General features: G+C 42.8%; 1 protein-coding gene across 2 annotated transcripts in view; it reads left to right on the top strand.

Moving 5' to 3' along the window:
• LOC135510981 (ephrin type-A receptor 3-like) overlaps positions 1-5,411 on the top strand; it is a 209,480-nt gene extending 204,069 nt beyond the window's left edge. The window contains exons 16-19 of one of the 2 annotated variants that reach the window (XM_064932384.1): positions 94-243; positions 467-660; positions 821-958; positions 1,104-5,411. In XM_064932384.1, the coding sequence (XP_064788456.1) occupies positions 94-243; positions 467-660; positions 821-958; positions 1,104-1,203 (582 nt within the window). In that variant the 3' untranslated portion in view covers positions 1,204-5,411. Of the gene's footprint in view, positions 1-93; positions 244-466; positions 661-817; positions 959-1,103 lie in introns of both variants that reach the window. The other variant, XM_064932376.1, reaches the window with a different exon arrangement.
• The last annotated feature ends 14,544 nt before the right edge of the window (positions 5,412-19,955 follow it).

Genomic DNA, 19,955 nt, shown 5'->3' with positions numbered 1-19,955 from the left:
AAAAATATATTGTATCAGCCATTCAGCAATGTTTTATTAACCCTTTCTAAATGTGTTATTAACCCTTTATGATCATCTTATTAACCCTTCCAGGGAGGGAAGATCCCCATCCGATGGACGTCTCCAGAGGCTATTGCCTACAGGAAGTTCACGTCAGCCAGTGATGTGTGGAGCTACGGCATCGTCATGTGGGAGGTGGTCTCATACGGAGAGAGACCCTACTGGGAGATGTCCAACCAGGATGTGAGTAGTTTCATTATAATAAAGCACAGTGTCGGTGTATAGCTGATATGGTAATGATTCATCAATGATTTGTCTTGATGGCTGTTCTTGTCAATCGTGGGTTGGTTTGGCGTAGAAGCTCGGTGGAGTCAGTTGGCTTTATCTCCCATACTCGGTAGGTGATTACTGTGATTGACTAAGGGCCATCTAATCCTCCTCTATTTTTTATTTCTTCCCCCACTAGGTGATCAAAGCGATAGATGAGGGTTACCGTCTTCCGGCCCCTATGGACTGTCCTGTGGTCCTCCACCAGCTGATGTTGGAGTGTTGGGAGAAGGGCCGCAGCGAACGGCCTAAGTTTGGCCAGATCGTCACCACCCTGGATAAGCTGATCAGAGACCCAGCCAGTCTCCGAGAGCTGGCCAACAGCTCATTATGGTGAGTTACAATGGGACAAAACCACAGGCACAATCAGAACCACTGTAGACCCAGTCTTCACGCACACCCTGTCAGATCCATAATAAACTATTAGAACTAGTACTGTATCTGGACTGTCTTATTTAATGAATGTGTATATTCTCTCCTGTTTGCCCAGCAGGGAAGACCCAACCACTCCAGAGGTCAGTGTGAGTACGATGGAGGAGTGGCTGGATGCCATCAAGATGGGACAGTACAAGGGGAACTTCACCAGTGCTGGATACGTCACCCTGGACTCTGTCCTCTACATCAGCATCAGGTGAGATACATGGGCAGAGCTGGCCTGGGGCTGAGGTTAGGGCTGGAGAAAAGAGAGTAGGAGTAGGCAGAGCTGGAGAAAAGAGGAGTCTGTTGTCAATTTTGTCATTTTGTAAACTCCCTTCTTCCTCTGTCTTCTCTTCTAGTGAGCTTGTTAAGATGGATGTGACCTTGGCGGGTCACCAGAAAAAGATCATCTCCAGTGTCCAGATCCTTCAGTCCCAGGGGACCCACGTCCAAGTATAACAGTTTCCCTATAGAGACACACTGGGAGGAAAAGCCAAAATGGATGCTCTTCCCTGAGTTTACCCATTGAGACACACTCAGATTGAGCCAACATGGACATTCTGGGTTGGGTTTCCCCATACAAAGACACTGAGATGGAGCCGTAATTTACGCTTAGCTCCTTTATTTCCTCTTTGTAGTTTCATCATTCCACCTGTCCTGGATGTTTTGATAGCGTAGGCACTTCCAGCTTCCGTCCACGCCTTCAGAGGCCTAGCAACCCAGCAACCTAAGATACCAGGCTACAACCAAGACATCTTTGTCCATATCAACAACAACAATAACAAAGCTAAAAAATAACAAAAAAGAAAATTTGATTATAATTCTCAACATTGTCTGTGAAGTTTTGTGTACAGTTGTTTTTATGGTTGTTTCTTTTTTCATTTTTTGATTAGCTTTGTTAATTTTCCACATAATTCACATGATCAATATTGTATATGTATAGATAAGCGTTTACAAGAGGTGTGTGTCAGTCCGCCAGTCTAGAAAGTAAAGTTGTTATCGCCAGGCAATGCAGGTGTGCTTTTCCTTCCTGGTGCATGTGTTGTCAGGCCCCTCCTCTTTCTCTAAGCCCCTCCCCACAACGCTATAGGACCAATCATGATGTGTGGGGGAGATATGAGGGAGAAATAGAAAGATGTGAAAACATGAGATGGGGATGTCTATTCATGGTCTCAGAAGACTTCTGTTGTGTTCGGCCAGGGATAGATACATGTAGGTCTTCCATAGCCACGACTTCCAGACTCACACAGTTCACTTGAATGAGATGCCCTGCCAGATTTCATTTAGTACAGCCTACAGCAGCTACCGATAGGTTGCAGTTAGTCAGAAACCTGCAGTTCAATACAGTGTTAGTACATTTTCTCCTAGAGTTTGCCTTTGTGACAGAAGAAGAGCAAAGTAGATGATCTGTGAAGTTGACACTGTTTGCAATGTATATCTGTTTCTCAGATGTTTCTCCATGTATAGTTAGTATTGCTCTGATATGCTGGGCCATGTCAGACAAGCAGGATTGGTTGTGAGGTAGACTTGACTTGAGTGAGGTGAGTGGTGGTTTTTGCCTCATTTCACCCCTGATTAATGTGGACTTAGTCACAGTTTGTGTTAACCACCTCTGTTCAGTGACTAATATGGGTTCAGTCACAGATTGTGTTAACCACCTCTGTTCAGTGACTAATATGGGTTCAGTGACAGTTTGTGTTAACCACCTCTGTTCAGTGACTAATATGGGTTTAGTCACAGTTTGTGCTAACCACCTCTGTTCAGTGATTAATGTGGGCTTAGTCACAGATTGTGTTAACCACCTCTGTTCAGTGACTAATATGGGTTCAGTCACAGTTGGTGCTAACCATCTCTGTTCAGTGACTAATATGGGTTCAGTCACAAATTGTGTTAACCACCTCTGTTCAGTGACTAATATGGGTTCAGTGACAGTTTGTGTTAACCACCTCTGTTCAGTGACTAATATGGGTTCAGTCACTGTTTGTGCAAACCACCTCTGTTCAGTGACTAATATGGGTTTAGTCACAGTTTGTGCTAACCATCTCTGTTCAGTGACTAATATGGGTACAGTCACTGTTTGTGCAAACCACCTCTGTTCAGTGACTAATATGGGATTAGTCACAGTTTGTGCTAACCACCTCTGTTCAGTGACTAATATGGGTTTAGTCACAGTCTGTGCTAACCACCTCTGTTCAGTAACTAATATGGGTTTAGTAACAGTTTGTGCTAACCACCTCTGTTCAGTAACTAATATGGGTTTAGTCACAGTTTGTGCTAACCACCTCTGTTCAGTGACTAATATGGGTTTAGTCACAGTTTGTGCTAACCATCTCTGTTCAGTGACTAATATGGGTTTAGTCACAGTTTGTGCTAACCATCTCTGTTCAGTTATTATTATGGATTCAATCACAGTTTGTGCAAACCACCTCTGTTCAGTGATTAATATGGGTTCAGTGACAGTTTGTGCTAACCACCTCTGTTCAGTGATTAATATGGGTTTAGTCACAGTTTGTGCTAACCATCTCTGTTCAGTTATTATTATGGATTCAATCACAGTTTGTGCAAACCACCTCTGTTCAGTGATTAATATGGGTTCAGTCACAGTTTGTGCAAACCATCTCTGTTCAGTGATTAATATGGGTTCAGTCACAGTTTGTGCTAACTATCTCTGTTCAGTGATTAATATGGGTTCAGTCACAGTTTGTGCTAACCATCTCTGTTCAGTGATTAATTTGGGTTCAGTCACAGTTTGTGCTAACCACCTCTGTTCAGTGACTAATATGGGTTTAGTCACAGTTTGTGCTAACTATCTCTGTTCAGTGATTAATATGGGTTCAGTCACAGTTTGTGCTAACCATCTCTGTTCAGTGATTAATTTGGGTTCAGTCACAGTTTGTGCTAACCATCTCTGTTCAGTGATTTCAACTGCTTCCAAATCTATGAGTCAAGGCCTGCTAACCTAATTTCCTGGATAAGTAAAACACATCAGTGTTCTGTACTCAACAGAACAACATTTACTGCATATCAAAACCAACATCCCCCTGATTTGGGAAGGGAACAGTGGCGTTATCCTTGAAAACCTGGTTAACGGTTTAGTTTGAAAATTGTCATCGTCGTGCACTGTACCGCTGTATGTATGTGTTCATGATAACAGTGTTATTCTACTACCTGACAGGACTACAAACACAGCAACATACAGTAAATACCAATGTACCATAATGTAAAATATGTACAGTGTTGATTTGAAACTCTAAAATGTTTGTCACAATAATGGTGATGATGATGATGATTACGTTGATAATGATGGTGATTATATACTTTTATTCTGAAGGAGGATCATAGGAGATGAGGCAGCGTGTGATTGGTTGACCTGATCTATGGAATGTACTTTGCGTAGCATGAGTATTAAGGTCCGGCCTCTGATTGACCGGTAACAGGGGGTGCAGTTTACCCTCGGGCGGACGACCCGATGATGATAAAAGTTAGATGCCTTATTTACTGTGCTACCTTTCTTTTCTGTCCCCCCCCCCCCTCCCTGTGGAGGCGGAGTTATGACGCCTGTATACAGCATTCATCTCTTTCCCCGAGGTGACGTCACAGAAAACATCTGCTTTTTGAACTGAAAACACCCCAACTTTTAGCACCTCTGTTATTATTCCTAAACTCTGTACTGTTGCTGTCCCACTGGGCACACACCGGTTGAATCCACATTGTTTCCACGTCATTTTAACGGAATTACGTTGAACCAATGTGGAATAGACATTGAATTAGGGTAGGGTAGGTCTACCACCTGTTTATTGGATACTGTAATGAAAAGTACATTAGAGAATAAATTGTTCTGTTTTGGTTCAATAATTATACTTGTGGGTTTACCTGTGTAAGCTAGGTGGTGAATTTACAGCAGAGAACCTTTATATCCAGAAGCTATTTCAAGTGGTTCCAATGTCTCCCACACAGACACAAACACACAACATGATGTAGATGAAAAAATCCAACAACTAAATGAACCTTTGTCTTTCCTGGAGGGGTCTCAGATAATGATGTACGAGCAGATGATGATGTATTTCATTACCGTTAAATGGATTGAATTGCCAGCATCCTTTTGTGCTGTCATCAATTCGTTAAAAGGTTCAACAAAGGACAGCAGCATTTTCCTCCTTCCGTTCAGATTTAGAAAATATGTGGTTGGCTGATGAATGTTTACCAGTCTGTCAGTACTCATAACTTTGGTACTTTACACATTTTGACATTGTCCTCCTTTGGTAAGCTTGCCCATCCCCAACCAGAGGTCATAAACTTTGACCCATAAAACCTAACCCCTGATTCTCAGCCAGGCTCTGAACCCTTTCACTTGGAGTTGTACCTAGACACTGATCCCATGTCAGTTTGTGTTTCCCCTCTAACAGTTAATGTTAGGATATGGGAATAGTAAGCTGATCCTAGATCTGTGCTGGGAGAGGCTTCTACCCCAAGCTAGGCTGTTTTTTTTTTAAATGTTCCCAAACTGATTACTTGTGAGATTGTTCTCTCTCTCTCTCTCTCTCTGATCTCTCTTCCTTCCTGACCTTGGTCACATCATGTTTCATCATGGCAGATTTATATGCGCTTGTTCAGAGTGTACTCATTCTAAAGTCATTCATGTCGCTGTAATAAATAGGCTAATATTTCTTATTTCTCACCTGAAGTCTTATTTTTCTTTCACGCACACACACATGCATGTCAACCCACACTACACTCTGCACACTGATATGTGTGAACAGTCACAGTCTCACATGTGTGGTATAATGGAAGACTCATCGTGTCACCTTTACTGTGAAGAAATGTAAAGCTGAAGCTTGATCCACATCTGTGTCATATAAAGCCAGTCACTGCCTGTCAAGGATTCCTGCGTGTACTATTCCTGTTCTGAAAGAACTAGATAACCTCTGACAAACCCCACTCAAACAGAATGGTAGTGTCAGTATATTCAAAACAAAAAATTATGTTTTAAGTGAGAATAGGTATTGGTCAGAAGCCAAAAAATGAAGGAAATTCCCATGAGCACCAGAATGCCTATTCCAGCAATGCTCTACCAAGGTTTTCCAGCACACAGCTTTGACCTACTACAGTAGCTATGTTGGTATTGTACTTCAAACTATGTGAACTATGTGTAGGCAGGTTGCTTAGGATTCAAACCTTCTCAAACAGCCTAATTCATACTCTTAGAGGAGGTGCTTCCACAATCCAATACAAGTAAAAGTTTGGATTCTTCACCCACCACAGTAAGACATTATTCCATTACACTACTTGTTCATGCTTTTTTTAAATTACATTTTTTATTACATTTTTTATTAAAGCTTTGCTTTTATACTTACAAGAATATTAGACTTGATTGAGCTGTTTTTTCTTGTAGTGATGTTGAGCATGCCTGTATTTCCTAAAAACTAATCATAATAACATCCTCTTTTGGTAAGGTGACCAACATAACAACAGATGGTGGTGGGTTTTACACAATAGCTCAGAATATAGAGCCTGTCTGTATTTCTGATTCATTTAACTGTGAGCTTACCTGTGTAATATTGAATTAAGCTCAGAATTAAGCTCAGAAACACTTGTTTTTCAAGCATGGTCCTTTAGCTTGGAAAGCTCTCGCCAGTTCGAACAACGTGACTCAAACCAGAGCATAGCGGACCTATTTCTCTCCATATCCCCGGAATCCTACCGCAAACTCTGAACATTTTCATCTGGATCTTCGCAACTAGCTAACCATGGCTAGCGTTTCCATCCTGGAGCAAGCACCAATTAGCCTGAAGCTGTGCTACCTCCGAAGTCCACTCCCGGGCTACAATATCCGGACCCCTTCTACGTCCGCTGAGGGCCCATTCTGCTAACCTGCTAGGCCTGCTAGCTACCTAGATTTACTTGGAACCCTACTAACTCCACGACTGGTCTATCAACGTCCCCCATAGGCTAACTTGCTAGCCCCGGGCTGCTAACTGCTAGCTTGCCTGCTAGCTTGCCTGCCCCGTTCTGCCCCTACTAACTGATTGCTTGCTAACCCGGTCTGCTAACTGCTAGCTCGTTTAGCCCTGGCCTACTAACTGTTAGCGTGTTACCATCGGCCTGCTAACTGTCTGAATCGCCGTGTTCCCAGTCAGTCCAACCAATCACTGGACCCATATGTTCACTTGGCTACGCATGCCTCTCTCTGATATCAATATGCCTCGTCCATTACTGTCCTGATTAGCGATTGTTGCCTTATTTCACTGTATAGCCTCGAGCCCTGCTCAATATGCCTTAACCAACCATGTTGTTCCACCTGCTACATATGCAATGACGTCACCTGGTTTAAACGTCTCTATAGACTATATCTCTCTCATCATTACTCAATGCCTAGGTTTACCTCCAATGTACTCACATCCTACCTTACCTTTGTCTGTACACTACAATTCAAGCATCTACTTCTAAAAATATACATTTTAAGAAACAAGTCTCTCAATGTTGCCGCTTGCTATATACCTCCCTCTGCCCCCAACTGTGCCCTTGATACCATATGTGAATTGATTGCCCCCCCATCTATCTTCTGAGCTTGTGCTACTGCGTGACCGAAACTGGACCCTCTCTTTCTAAAATTATCAGCCAAAATTGTTGCATAGTATACCATGTGCAGCTCTCTAACTACTTTTTACTTTTGCATGGCGACTTCAGATTTTATGAGAACACACTGAAAAGTAACTTGACACTCTGTTGATCAGTCAGCGCAAATTTGGATTAGAAGAATGACAAGACAGCAGGAGACAGAGCTCATGCCGGAGAATTTATTCTACACATGTTTGAAACAGCAATGCTGTGGTGTTGAGTCTGGTAAGTGTGTGTGTGTGTGTGTGTGTGTGTGTGTGTGTGTGTGTGTGTGTGTGTGTGTGTGTGTGTGTGTGTGTGTGTGTGTGTGTGTGTGTGTGTGTGTGTGTGTGTGTGTGTGTGTGTGTGTGTGTGTGTGTGTGTGTGTGTGTGTGTGTGTGTGTGTGTGTGTGTGTGTGTGTGTGTGTGTGTGTGTGTGTGTGTGTGTGTGTGTGTGTGTGTGTGAGTGTGTGTAGATGCAGGTGACACACTTCTCCCAGGGCTATCTATGCTAATGCCCCATTAAAGAAACATCTCTAACACTTCCCTGTGAATACCGATGGAGAAGTGTGTGAGCATATCATATGAGGCACCATGCAGTGCAGCGCTGCTTATTACGCCATTTACAGTCTGTGTATAATGCTCAGTGAATGGGGTTACATGTAGGATGAGTTATAAAGCTATGTCTATGTTGTATGTTATAATATAGTGCATTATTTATAGCATGTAAAATGGGCTACTAGCTTCTTAAAGTCTTCTCATCGGCTACTCAGCGGCTTCTATCTTTATTTTCCCCCAACACAGCTCATTAGCTAGGTAGCTAGGTAACAGTAGCTACGTAACTAGGTAACAATAGCTAGGTAGCTAGGAAACAGTAGCTAGGTTTCCATCCTATTGGCATTGAACATGTCACCCTCCCTAGGAGAGGGGGTGACCTTGATAATTTATTGTTAAAACGAGAGGCTGTCTGGATCTTTAACTTAAAGACCCTTGTTCCCTTCGGTCTCAACGTAGACTTTGATCTGAAGCCATTCTTGTGATTATTGTGATTTTGCCATTGTAATTGTTTGTAAGCTTGTGTAGTCTAAAATGACATTATGATCGTATGCGATCCATTTGTTGTTTGTATGCTGTTCTTTGTATGCCATTTTAATATTTGATAATTAACCAATGATATTAGGCCACTCTTGGCCATGATTACAGACACCTGTGTCTTTTGACACTATATAAACGAGTCATCCCACAGTGTTTGTGATTATACTCTGATGAAGACAGCTTGGCTGTCGAAACGTTGGTAATTACATTTTTGCATCTGAGCTCCTAGAGTGTGCGGCTCTCTATTATTTTCAAGTTTTCTACTCCGCTAGTCAGCACCTCGCCTAAATAGGTGTGTGTTTCTTTTTCTTCTAGATTGTTCCATCCAATTGGTGACAGATTTTCATGCAAATATTCTAACATCTGCATCAAAAACTAAATGCGCATTTTCCCACCAGAGATGTTTCCATAAAATGTACTTGTTGCGGATAAAAAGCTGTTTGTGATGACGTAATGCACATACAAATACATTTTGCAGTTAGATTCCCATTTACCGAATAAAAAATGCTAGTTAAATGGGTTTCCATTGCATTTTTTATTTTCTCTCAAAAAATGGTTGTGTTATATAGCATGTGTGCCAGCACGCAGATAGAGTGTGTGTATAGCCTACAAGATGAGATTATTATGGATAAAGGAGCGAGATCATTTTTATGTGGAAAGGAGTGTCAACCTCCTGACCTTATATTTTGACCACCCTGTGAAGTTAATTTGAACTTATTTCATCTGTAGCTTAATAAACTGAAAGTTTTCCCCAAAAGTTGTAATGGGAGGAACATACAACATGTCATCATGTGACTCCAAAATTACTTCCATATGATAATTACAGTATTTGATACACTGCCGATTTTGCAGGTTTTCCTACGTACAAAGCATGTAACAGTCTGTAATTTTTATCATAGGTACACTTCAACTGTGAAAGACGGAATCTAAAACAAAAATCCAGAAAATCACATTGTATGATTTTTAAGTAATTAATTAGCTGTCACACCCTGGTCTAAGTATTTTGTGTTTTTCTTCATGTATTGGGTCAGGCCAGGGTGTGGCATGGAGTTTTTGTATTGTGGTGTGTTTTGTCTTGGGGTTTTGGTGTGTATGTATTTGGGATTGTAGCTAGTGGGGTTATCTAGCAAAGTCTATGGCTGTCTGGAGTGGTTCTCAATCAGAGGCAGGTGCTTATCGTTGTCTCTGATTGGGAACCATATTTAGGCAGCCATATTCTTTGAGTTTGTCGTGGGTGATTGTCCTGAGTGTCTTGATGTCCTTAGTCTGTGTTAGTTTGCACTAGTTAAGGCTGTTTCGGTTTTCACTACGTTTATTGTTTTGTAGAGTTTGTGTTTTGGATTCGTGTTACGTTGTGTAAATAAACATGGATCACAATATACGCGCTGCAGTTTGGTCCGACTCTCCTTCACCATTAGAAAACCGTGACATTAGCATTTAATTGCATGACATAAGTATTTGATCACCTACCAACCAGTAAGAGTTCCGGTAATCAGAGACGGGTTACTTTTTCATTAAGAATCCCTCCTGTTCTCCACTCATTACCTGTATTAACTGCACCTGTTTGAACTCGTTACCTGTATAAAAGACACCTGTCCACACACTCAATCAAACAGACTCCAACCTCTCCACAATGGCCAAGACCAGAGAGCTATGTAAGGACATCAGGGATAAAATTGTAGACCTGCACAAGGCTGGGATGGGCTACAGGACAATAAGCAAGCAGCTTGGTGAGAAGGCAACAACTGTTGGCGCAATTATTAGAAAATGGAAGAAGTTCAAGATGACTGTCAATCACCCTCGGTCTGGGGCTCCTTGCAAGATCCCACCTCGTGGGGCATCAATGATCATGAGGAAGGTGAGGGATCAGCCCAGAACTACATGGCAGGACCTGGTCAATGACCTGAAGAGAGCTGGGACCACAGTCTCAAAGAAAACCATTAGTAACACACTACGCCGTCATGGATTAAAATCCTGCAGTGCACGCAATGTCCCCCTGCTCAAGCCAGCGCATGTCCAGGCCCGTCTGCAGGAATGGGAGAATGTCATGTGGTCTGATGAGACAAAAATAGAGCTTTTTGGTCTAAACTCCACTCGCCGTGTTTGGAGGAAGAAGAAGGATGAGTACAACCCCAAGAACACCATCCCAACCATGAAGCATGGAGGTGGAAACATCATTCTTTGGGGATGTTTTTCTGCAAAGGGGACAGGATGACTGCAACGTATTGAGGGGAGGATGGATGGGGCCATGTATCGCGTGATCTTGGTCAACAACCTCCTTCCCACAGTAAGAGCATTGAAGATGGGTCGTGGCTGGGTCTTCCAGCATGACAATGACCTGAAACACACAGCCAGGGCAACTAAGGAGTGGCTCCGTAAGAAGCATCTCAAGGTCCTGGAGTGGCCTAGCCAGACTTGAACCCAATAGAAAATCTTTGGAGGGAGCTGAGAGTCCGTATTGCCCAGCGACAGCCCTTAAACCTGAAGGATCTGGAGAAGGTCTGTATGGAGGAGTGGGCCAAAATCCCTGCTGCAGTGTGTGCAAACCTGGTCAAGAACTACAGGAAACGTATGATCTCTGTAATTGCAAACAAAGGTTTCTGAACCAAATATTAAGTTCTGCTTGTCTGATGTATCAAACACTTATGTCATGCAAAAAATGCAAATGAATTACTTAAAAATCATACAATGTGATTTTCTGGATTTTTGTTTAGATTCCGTCTCTCACAGTTGAAGTGTACCTATGATAAAAATTACAGACCTCTACATGCTTTGTAAGTAGGAAAACCTGCAAAATCGGCAGTGTATCAAATACTTGTTCTCCTCACTATATTACATTTTTTTAAATAAAAGTGTTTACATCGGCCTCCTGAGTGGCACTGTGGTCTAAGACACTGCTTCACAGTATTAGCTGTGCCACTAGAGCTTCTGGGTTCGAGTCCACGCTCTGTCACAGCCGGCAGCGATCGGGAGACCCACCGGGTGTAGCACAATTGGCCAGGTGTCGTCCATTTTAGGGTAGGGTTTGGCCTGCAGGGATGTCCTTGTCCCATCGCGCACTAGCGACTCCTGTGGGGGGCTGGGGGCAGTGCACATTGACATGGTCGCCAGGTGTTCTGTGTTTCCTCTTATACACTGGTGTGGCTGGCTTCTGGGTTAAGTGGGCAGTGTGTGAAGAAGCAGTGGGGCTTGGTTAGGTTGTGTTTCGGAGGATGCATGGCTCTCAAACTCCGCCTCTCCCGAGTCTGTGCGGGAGGTGCAGAGTGGAAACAAGACTGTAACTACCAATTGGATACCACGGAATTGGGGAGGAAATGTGGTATTATTATTTTGGGGCATATTTCATTTTATTGACACAAAAAGATCCCACCTTTACCGAAAACATTTCTGTTTCCATCGAGCCTAACACGTACATCACTCGTATAAAAAGGTTTGATGGAAACCTGGTTAGTGAGTAAGATAACATTTCATATTTGCTGCTTTTTACTCTTCGATTCCACATCTGGACCGGTTCCTCTACTCTATTCCCATAACTTTTAATTCATATTTTCATATTTGGTCAGGATCCTCCTCTCTCCTCTTCTTTTGGTCTTATTGTCATAGAGGGGAGGAGTCTGACAGCTCCAACATTCTCATGTATTCCTCTCCACATTAATCCCACCATTCATTAAGGATTCCTACCATGCCTGTTCTGAAAGTACAAAATAACCTGATACCACAAGTCAAACAGACTGGTGGCATCAGCATATAGCTTCCAAAATAATGTTCTCACAAATGGTGAAAACCATCAACCAAGGTGTCATAGTTTCTATACTCTGTGTGTGTGTGTGTGTGTGTGTGTGTGTGTGTGTGTGTGTGTGTGTGTGTGTGTGTGTGTGTGTGTGTGTGTGTGTGTGTGTGTGTGTGTGTGTGTGTGTGTGTGTGTGTGTGTGTGTGTGTGTGCGTGCGTGCGTGTGTGTGTGTGTATTCCCTTCAGTAGGATAATGTAGTCTTGTGAGAGAGGAGAAGTCAGTGACTCCTGGCCTATGTTAAACCCCTTAATGCACTGGCCCTCACCGCTGTCAGTCTATGTTACTGCCATTAGATTTAATTACCATCTTTCTCTATATGCACGTATCCAGCTGCTCTCTGTCTGTCTATTCACCATCACTATATACATCCCTCTATTATCCACTGCTCTCTCTCTGTCTATTCACCATCACTATATACATCCCTCTATTATCCACTGCTCTCTCTCTGTCTATTCACCATCACTATATACATCCCTCTATTATCCACTGCTCTTTCTCTGTCTATTCACCATCACTATATACATCCCTCTATTATCCACTGCTCTCTCTCTCTCTATTCACCATCACTATATACATCCCTCTATTATCCACTGCTCTCTCTCTGTCTATTCACCATCACTATATACATCCCTCTATCATACAGCTGCTCTCTCTCTGTCTATTCACTATAACTATATACATCCCTCTTTATCCAGCTGCTCTCTCTCTCTCTCTCTCTCTGTCTATTCACCATCACTATATACATCCCTCTATTATCCAGCTGTTCTCTCTCTGTCTATTCACCATAACTATACACATCCCTCTATCATCCAGCTGCTCTCTCTCTGTCTATTCACCATAACTCTACATATCCCTCTATCATTCAGCTGCTCTCACTCTGTCTATTCACCATCACTATATACATCCCTCTATCATCCAGCTGCTCTCTCTCTGTCTATTCACCATAACTCTACATATCCCTCTATCATTCAGCTGCTCTCACTCTGTCTATTCACCATCACTATATACATCCCTCTATCATCCAGCTGCTCTCTCTCTCTCTGTATATTCACCATCACTATATACATCCCTCTATTATCCAGCTGCTCTCTCTCTGTCTATTCACCATCACTATATACATCCCTCTATTATCCAGCTGCTCTCTCTCTGTCTATTCACCATCACTATATACATCCCTCTATCATCCAGCTGCTCTCTCTGTCTATTTACCATCACTATATACATCCCTCTATCATCCAGCTGCTCTCTCTCTGTCTATTCACCATCACTATATACGTCCCTCTATCATCCAGCTGCTCTCTCTCTGTCTATTCACCATCACTATATACATCCCTCTATTATCCACTGCTCTCTGTCTGTCTATTCACCATCACTATATACATCCCTCTATCATCCAGCTGCTCTCTCTGTCTATTTACCATCACTATATACATCCCTCTATCATCCAGCTGCTCTCTCTCTGTCTATTCACCATCACTATATACGTCCCTCTATCATCCAGCTGCTCTCTCTCTGCCGATTCACCATCACTATATACATCCCTCTATTATCCAGCTGCTCTCTCTCTCTCTATCCCATTTTTCCTTTTCCCACTTATTTTTTACTCTATGGTTCCTTGCACACACACACAAAACACACACACACACACACACACACACACTGACCCATCTGTGATCACAGATCAGGGGTCACAGATCAGGGGTCACAAATCAGGGTTCACAGATCAGGGGTCACAGAGGATCTTTAGCTGACTGGTCTCTGGTGTTGTTTTACTGTCCTATGCTCCACATTAGGGGACAACCAAACCCAGACCTGACAGGATGAGAGAGCATACCAATTACTACACAGACCCCTGGGAGTGTGTGCGTGTGTGTATGTGCGAGGGCACACGTGTGTGTTTGTTCACGTTGTGTTTCGTGCGTGCATGATTGTGTGTATGCGTGTTTGTATGCGTGTTTTTGTTTGTGTGTGTGCTCATGTGTGTTTTTGTTTGCCTGTGTGTGTATTCGAGTGCGTGTTTGTGTGTTTAATATCTATGACAGATCCATCAGTCACTAGTGGTCTTTTAAGTGTTCTCCATAGAGCAGTGTGACCTTTTCACATGATGCCAATAGCCATTGTGTAATGAATCAATTGGCTGTGCTGGAGGCGAATGTAGCCAATAGCCATTGTGTAATGAATCAATTGGCTGTGCTGGAGGCGAATGTAGCCAATAGCCATTGTGTAATGAATCAATTGGCTGTGCTGGAAGCGAATGTAGCCAATAGCCATTGTGTAATGAATCAATTGGCTGTGCTGGAGGCGAATGTAGCCAATAGCCATTGTGTAATGAATCAATTGGCTGTGCTGGAGGCGAATGTAGCCAATAGCCATTGTGTAATGAATCAATTGGCTGTGCTGGAGGCGAATGTAGCCAATAGCCATTGTGTAATGAATCAATTGGCTGTGCTGGAGGCGAATGTAGCCAATAGCCATTGTGTAATGAATCAATTGGCTGTGCTGGAGGCGAACGTAGCCATATGATAACGGGGCTAACTACATGAGATGACACTACCCACAGGGGCAGGCCACACTGTTCCCCCAGTGTATGATGTTGACCACAAACATCTACACCCAAAACACTCTCGTGAGGCAGAATGCATGTGATTGTATTTTTGTGGGGTTAGGGTTTTTATTTTTTTTATTTTTCAGATGAATTAATTTAGATTAATTCATTTCTAAACTTTATCATAATTGTTTATAAAAATATCTGTCAGCGCTATTTTGGAATGTTTCTTATAAACATAATATGAAAAGAAAAAGGCTGCCAGCAATTGAAAGGGAACATTTTAGAGATTATGGGAAAATGATTAGGCCAAAGGTGAGGACACAACAGGTCACCTGACACAAGACTGAATCCAAACATTACACTGTTCATTTGATGTGCATTTTACATTTAGTGGACTTTTTCCCGCATTTTTAGATAACGAAATGTGAAAATACTCTGGATACATTTAGTAACATGATGTGAATATTCCTGGAACATGCGGGGTACATGCAACATAAGACAAACACATTACAAGGGTTTGAGTGGCCTCACACCTCTCCAAAGTGTGCACAATTTAAAAATCATTTCAATGCAATTTTATGACTCAAAGAAGAGTCTTCAACGATGAGGTTATTTTTTGAGCTCTCTTAGTTGTGTTGTTTGGAACACAACCCTGCATCCCCGCCATCACACAATTATTGTTGTTGTTTATGCAATCCAAAAATGGTCCATTATAAATCGCAATCTGAGTCAGGAGGGCATCATTTGAAAGCTTGTTCTATTGCCAGCATGACTAGCTAATTTATAAAATATGATATTACAGTGCTTTCACAAGGAAATTCAAACAGATCATAATTTTGTGGCGCAGCAAATTTTCTTCACAATAGACAAACATAGTTTTCATTATATTATTTCATAGTGGTCATCAATGTACATCACACGTACAGATCATTAATGTACATCACATATAGAGATCATTAATGTACATCACACATACAGATCATTAATGTACATCACACATACAGATAATAAACATTGACACTGTATATGACATGAGTTTTATGATATGGAAATGTGAAGAGCACATTTGGAATCACAGGTATTTGGCTTGCTTATATGACATCAAAACGGTATTGATCATAATCCTCAACGTCTCATCTTTCAAAGTTCTCTTAATTTATAGCATTTCCCTCAATCAGAAAACAAAAACAATGCAAGTGTTTTCCAATCAGCGGGGGGGGGGGTGGAGGGCGACATCTTGTCGCACGAGGTGCTCAAGTTAGGACCGTCTGTCAGTCAAACTCCACACGGCGCTGTGAAGTATGACATGTATAAGATGTTACTGTACAGCCACCATGTGTCACGTCCGTCGTTGACTGAGTGAGGCCAAAGCGCATCGTGGAAAGTGTTCATGATACATTAATACTGAAACGCCGACAAACAACAAAATACAAACAAACGTAAAGTTCTGCAGTGCTCTACAGCAACTGTGCAAAAACAAGATCCCACAAACTCAGTGTCACACCCTGACCATAGTTTGATTTGTATGTCTTGTTTGTTTGTATGGATGTCTTGTTTGTCTATTTCTATGTCTGGCCTGATATGGTTCTCAATCAGAGGCAGGTGTTAGTCATTGTCTCTGATTGGGAACCATATTTAGGTAGCCTGGGTTTCACTGTGTGTTTGTGGGTGATTGTTCCTATCTCTGTGTTTGCACCAGATAGGACTGTTTAGGTTTTCGCACATTTATTGTTTTGTGAATAACCACCACGCTGCATTTTGGTCCGCTTCTCCTTCAGGCTGCCTAAGTATGATTGATTCCCAATCAGAGACAACGATAGACAGCTGCCTCTGATTGGGAACCATACCCGGCCAACAAAAAAATATGAAAACTAGAATGCCCACCCAAATCACACCCTGATCTAACCAGATAGAGAGATAAACAAGCTCTGTAAGGTCAGGGCGTGACACCGTGATCCAATTTAGGCTTTTATCAGTGCCGTTTACGATACAAGTGTAAAGGGCTACAGGATAAACATGCATAATTTATTAAAATTAGAATTGAACAGGTACAGAAGTATGTTTAGATAACCTATGCGCACCAGCGACTCCTGTGGTGGGCCGGGCGCAGTGCGCGCTAACCAAGGTTGCCAGGTGCACGGTGTTTCCTCCGACACATTGGTGTGGCTGGCTTCCGGGTTGGATGGCGCTGTGTTAAGAAGCAGTGTGGCTTGGTTGGGTTGAGTATTGGAGGACGCATGACTTTCAACCTTCATTTCTCCCGAGCCCGTACGGGAGTTGTAGCGATGAGTAGTAGCTACTAAAAAACAATTGGATACCACGAAATTGGGGAGAAAAAGGGGTCAAATTCAAAACAAACACACACAAAAAAAAGATAACCTATGCAGAAAAATATACATATAATTTACAGCCCCCCTTCATCATTAGTACTTCAAGCCCCTTCTAAATAAATGGGTGAATGGCACGCCTGTTTATGTGTGATATGATTGTGTGATTGTGCGATGTGTGAGTGTGTGATCGTGTGTTGTGTGTGTTTGTCCGGATGGGGCTGAGACATTTACATTATCAGGGGAACTCATGTCATCCATTACCAATCAAATCTTAGATAGCGTTCTAGTTGGGTTGTGTGTCTCCTATTCTAATCGAATCCATGGCTCCCTCTGAAAGCCAACTTCACTGTTGCTCCAACCAAACACAAATACACATGCACACACAAATACACACACATACACGCACACACTCTCACGCGGGTTGAGTTTTCCTATCAAAGCGTTTCCTGTCTCAAATTTCCATCAGTTATCAAAGTTCCTGATTGAATTTGAAAAGTGAGCCCAGCTATGTCAATCACATTACATGCATGGTCCACATCATGCCGTCTCTCATCAGACTCAGATGTGGTGTGTGTGTGTGTGTGTCTGTTTCTGTGTGGTTAAAGAACGCTCCAGAGACAGTGTCATGGACACACCACCCCACAGCACCACTCAGAGCAGAACTAGTAAAAGACAGACAATAACGGACTCGGGGAAAGAGAAAAAGAGAGCGATTGAGGTAGAGGGCATGAGTGAGGGTTTGAAAAACATTGAGGGAGAGAAAAATACAGAGAAAGAGAGAAGAATGGGAAAATTCAAGAGGAAGTGAGAGAGAGAATGTTAGATTGAGTATTTGTGGTGGGTATTTGTCATAAAAATACTACATTACAGTCTGACTCAGCACACACAGAGTGAACACATAATCTCTTTCAGTAAGCAGAGGGTAACACAGCTTGTGTGGTCGCTCTGTGTGTGTGTGTGTGTGTGTGTGTGTGTGTGTGTGTGTGTGTGTGTGTGTGTGTGTGTGTGTGTGTGTGTGTGTGTGTGTGTGTGTGTGTGTGTGTGTGTGTGTGTGTGTGTGTGTGTGTGTGTGTGTGTGTGCTTGCGTGTTGCTGTCCGAGTTGTGCTTGTTTTGATTGATACACTGTTCTACAGTGATTGTGTTTCCAGAAGATAAACCTGTACAGTAACAGTTGTTACTTCCTAAACAGTTGTTACTTCCCCTAAGTGCTGTGTTTACAGCAGTGTTTTCCCTGCCAATACTGAGGTGGGGTGCCAAGCTCTGTCACCTGTGTAGCCTACCACCCACATTGTTGCCTTAGAGGACCTTTCACCCCTCCAGAGAAATTTAGTGGAAACACTTGTTTATGATGCATTTTCTTTTCCTCATTTGAAAAAGCAATCTCTCACCTCATCTAGCATTCAGCAGCGTGCCTCCTATGAGCCAATAGAAACACATCTGTTATGAGCTTAATGGAACTGATAGGCTATGACCTTTGACCTTCTAAACCCTAGCTCATCAAGTTCCGCTCATTGACGAGGCTGTCGCTCCCTCCTCTGGGGATAGATGCCTCCTCTCCTCCTCCTCCTGCCGGTCGATCCCTCCTTTATTCCTTTATTATAATCAACCTCACTTCCCTTCTTCTCAGAAGAGTCAATGTTAATGTCACTGTCACAGACTTACAGGGCAGGCTCCTCTCTGTTCTCTGGTCCAATTCCAGTCCCAGGGAATTTCCAATCCAATTCCCGTTTACCGGAAGGGTCCCGCCCCTTATAAATACTCAATTTACTCTGCAACACACGTTTGTTTTACGATCCTTCTGGGGACCATTCAAAATCCTGTTTTCCCTAGCCCCTAACCCTAAATGTAACCCTTAATCTAACCTTAACCCAAACCTTAACCCCAAATCCTAACCCCTAACCTAACCTTAGCCCTAATAGGCAACCTGACCCTAAACCTAACCCCTACGCCTAAAATAGCCTTTTCCCTTGTAGGGACCAGCAACAGGTTCCCACTTGTTAGAATTGCCCTTGTTTTACTCTCCTTGTGATTACTTCAGGTCCCCAGAAAATAGTAAAACAAAAACACACACCCCTTATCCATACAAACAGCCAAAAGGGCTTGACCAATCAATGGAAATCTGTTAGAAAACAGACACACCACCTTGTCAATATCTAGCATGGGCTTAATGAATGAGAGGCTGGGGGCAGTGGGGGATATGGGGGTTGAGGTGGTGTGGGATAGTTAAGGGGGTGATGGGGAGTTTGTGGACCATTTGTTTGTTCCAATGGGATTTGCAGACTGACCAGTCTTCTGATTAGTGAGTCACTGGTGTGCTAATGACACAGAGAAAGTTCAATGGCCTTGCTGGTTGACCACAAGTGGAACGATAAGGACATCTAAGAGCTGAAGACTTCTGATCTGTGGTCTCTTCTGGCCAATCAGGAAGCTCTTGGGGGTTTCAGAGATGACGGTTTGATGTTAAGTGGAGCTTGAGGTTAGAGGTTAACAGCTTATGTGTAAGTGTCACGACTTCCACGGAAGGCGGTTCCTCTCCTTGTTCGGGCGGTGCTCGGCGGTCGGTGTCGCCGGCATACTAGTCATCACCGATCCATTATTCCTTTTCCGTTGGTTTTGTCTTTGGTTCAGTCACACCTGGTTTCAGTTGCTTTCATTTCTGTGAGTATAATTACCCCTGTTGCCTGCTTAGGTTTGTGCGGGATTATTCATGTGATGTTGCTCATTGAGGTTGTGCCTTAGTTATTTTCACTTATTATACCGTGTGTATAAGTTTAAGGAGCGTTGTTCTTCCTCCTTCCGTGAGTAACTGTGATCTCTTTTGTCGAGGGCGTTCATTTGGTATTGTACCT

The sequence above is a fragment of the Oncorhynchus masou genome, chromosome 3 (assembly GCF_036934945.1).
Source record: "Oncorhynchus masou masou isolate Uvic2021 chromosome 3, UVic_Omas_1.1, whole genome shotgun sequence".
Taxonomy (NCBI): Eukaryota; Metazoa; Chordata; class Actinopteri; order Salmoniformes; family Salmonidae; genus Oncorhynchus; species Oncorhynchus masou.
Note: the sequence above shows the minus strand (reverse complement) of the source record. Positions and strands in the feature narration are given on the sequence as shown.